The following is a 3,054-nucleotide window of genomic DNA, read 5'->3' on the forward strand; positions in this document are numbered from 1 at the left end:
GCTCCATATATGGTGTAAGAACATTACATATCATTCAAATCAAACTTTCATTTTAATCCAATTGATTTTTTTTTTTGGGGGGTAGGCATGTAACAAACTTTTTCCTTTTGGTATATCAATTGGGCATTTGTTGTGTGTATATCGTTTTTATTGGTGATAATTTAAAATCAATTGTTGATGATTTCTATCACACTGGCCAAAAAGTCCAAGTATTTATGTTAATTATGTTATTGCCAATCATCTTACTCAATTGGGTATGTGTGACAAATCGAATATTTTTTATTTAGAAACAAAAAGGCATGTTCTTTAATTTTTGTATTTTGATTTAGGTTCGAAATTTAAAATTGCTGGCACCATTTTCAACCGTGGCCAATGCAATCACCGTTCTATCGTTCATTATAATTTGTTACTTTATATTCCGTGAACCGGTAACGTTAGAAGATCGTGCACCGATTGGTCCAGTGACCGAATTTCCATTATTCTTTGGCGTTGTTCTATTTTCAATGGAAGCAATTGGTGTTGTAAGTTACCATCATGAACCATTCAAATTTTATTTGTTGTAACCATGAATTTTGTTCTGTTCAGATAATGCCATTAGAGAATGAAATGAAGACACCAAAATCATTTGTCGGTGTTACCGGCGTACTAAATCGTGCTTTCTTCATCATCGTTATTATGTACGTTGGAATGGGTGTTTTCGGTTATCTTAAATATGGGGCCGGTATCGAAGACTCAATTACGTTGAATTTAAGTACAAATAGCCAGATGGACAGAATGTAAGCTTTCATTTTTACACATTTCCTTGAATTGAATTGAAAAAGAAAAATCGTTTCCCAAACAGATTGGCCAACTTAGTAAAAGGAATGCTTACCTTTGGAATTTTCATAACTCATGGTGTTGCTTGTTACGTGGCAATTGATCTGATTTGGAATAAATACGTTGTTTGCAGAATCAGCAGTGATAGAAACGTATTGGTGTGGGAGTATGTTGTACGAACTGCAGTCGTTTTAGTCACGTGTACGTGTATTTCGATTAATTAATTTTTCGCTTGAAAAAAAAAGAGAATCAAATTGATTAAATGATCCATTTTTCTTTTTGCAGTTTTATTAGCAGCATGCATTCCAAAATTGGAGTTATTCATTTCTTTGTTTGGTGCATTGTGCTTATCAACGCTTGGTCTTATGTTTCCTGCACTTATAGAAACCTGTGTATTTTTAAAAGAGACAACTGGTACGGCCAGAACGTTAATGATCATCAAAAATCTTCTTATCGGCCTTTTTGGTTTGGCCGGTTTCTTTATTGGCACTGCAACGAGTCTAAACGACATTATAGAATATTTAAAAGGGCCATAAAACTATTTACATTTTTCTATGAAACATGAAATATCGCACATTTTTTGTAAAAATTTGATGCGTCAAATCGAACTACAGGAAATTATTGCTATTGTTATAAAAAAAACTTATCAAGATAACAATCAATTGCAAATGTATTGAAGAAAAACAACAACTTATAATAAGTTACAAATTGATATATTGTATATAAATATTTAAAATGTATTGTCTAATTATTGTTGTTTATTATCATTGAATGTTATCGTCATTAAAGTGTTATGATTTAAAATCAAAATGGTATTTTGTCTACATTTTTACTAAGTCCAAGTGAAAATATTACAATTTTATAGTTAATAAGGTAGAATAAATATTTGATGCTGAACAAACTGGTTATATGAACGGATAAGAATATTTAGGATCTGCAATCATTCTTTAAAAAAATACTGATACAAGACCACCAAAATTCATGGGTTCGCTAGCCATCTGTGGTTTCGAAATTAAGTATTATTTCATGAAAAAAGATACAATTTCTGCAATCAATACCCGTGTACAAAAAGTGACTGAATATTTTGGGACAAACTGACTGTTGACTCAATCAATTGAAGTAAGCTATGGTTAACTGCAACAGTTAACTATAGTTGACAATAATCATAGTCACCCGATAGTCAAAACGTCCCAAAATAATCGCCTGACTGACTGAGTAACTATAGTCGATTGTTTTCCATAAAAAAATTTAAAATTCATGAATATAGCTAACTATAGTCACTTAAGGTGCGTTTTCCTAGGCGACGATTGCGATCGTCAGTAATGTGCGAAGGGGGGATCCCCCTGTGATTTGGATGAGAAATTTTTTTTCGTGAAAATTATTCGAATTTGCTAGGGTTTTTCACGAAAAAAGTGAAGACCTTTTTTTTTTTTTTAGCTCATCAATGTAGAAAATTGAGGTGAATTCTTTCAATTTGGTAGGGTTTTTGCTTCCGAGAGATTTTTTTCCAATTTGCTAGGGTTTCTCGCGGAGAAAATTCTTTCGCCTCAAAAAGTGACTTCCAAAAAAAAAACGAAAATTTGTCTGATTTGCTAGAGAATTTTTTGTTTTTGAAAAATCAACCCCCCCCCCCCCCCTCTGTAAAATGTTACTGGCGATCGTGTACGATTTTCACGATCAGTCAATAGTAACTTAGTCACTTTTTTCCCACTCGGGTAAGGAACAATTTAATTTTAAAGCATTTAGAAACATATTCTTTCTGTGGGATACGGAAAAAAGGTTACAAAACAAACCGAACATTTTAATACATGATGAAACGTCAAGTAGAAAACAGGGATAAAACTTGACTTTTATTTTTTATCTTAATCGATAAAAAATGATATCAATAAAAAAGTCATGAAAACGTCTTTTAAAATGTTAATAATATGTTATCTATGGATTGACATCAGTAATCTGAAAAAATTGTTGCAAATTATGATGTATCACATACAAATAAATCAAAAACCGACACAAACAAAATCTAAAAATCAATTTAAAAAGTGACATATATAAGTTGAAATGTATATTATTGACTGTGTTTAGTATTGAAATAGACTGAATACATTGATTCTAAAGTGCGAATATGAAAATGAGTTGCAAAATAGTATTGATAGTCGGTTATTTCATTCTAATCACAACATTGAATGATAAATATACGAAGAGCTTGGTTGCAAAGAAAATAAAGAATCATCTGGACCA

The 3,054-nt window shown here is 31.5% G+C and overlaps 1 protein-coding gene across 1 annotated transcript; it reads left to right on the plus strand.

Moving 5' to 3' along the window:
* Positions 1–6: 6 nt before the first annotated feature.
* LOC116345489 (proton-coupled amino acid transporter-like protein CG1139) lies at positions 7–1,620 on the plus strand. The gene is made up of 6 exons (XM_031774903.1): positions 7–14; positions 86–254; positions 330–521; positions 586–776; positions 842–1,017; positions 1,102–1,620. The coding sequence occupies exons 1-6, from the start codon at positions 10–12 to the stop codon at positions 1,350–1,352; spliced, it is 984 nt and encodes a 327-aa protein (XP_031630763.1). The 5' UTR covers positions 7–9; the 3' UTR covers positions 1,353–1,620.
* Positions 1,621–3,054: the final 1,434 nt, after the last annotated feature.

This window comes from Contarinia nasturtii, unplaced genomic scaffold (assembly GCF_009176525.2).
Source record: "Contarinia nasturtii isolate CC-2019 unplaced genomic scaffold, AAFC_CNas_1.1 Cnas_scaffold_1284, whole genome shotgun sequence".
NCBI lineage: Eukaryota > Metazoa > Arthropoda > Insecta > Diptera > Cecidomyiidae > Contarinia > Contarinia nasturtii.

Excerpts from the sequence above, each read along its gene's own strand:
- LOC116345489 (XM_031774903.1), top strand. Across the intron at positions 255-329 it reads CAATCATCTTACTCAATTGG|GTTCGAAATTTAAAATTGCT; the intron begins GTATGTGTGACA and ends ATTTTGATTTAG. Across the intron at positions 1,018-1,101 it reads TGCAGTCGTTTTAGTCACGT|TTTTATTAGCAGCATGCATT; the intron begins GTACGTGTATTT and ends TTCTTTTTGCAG.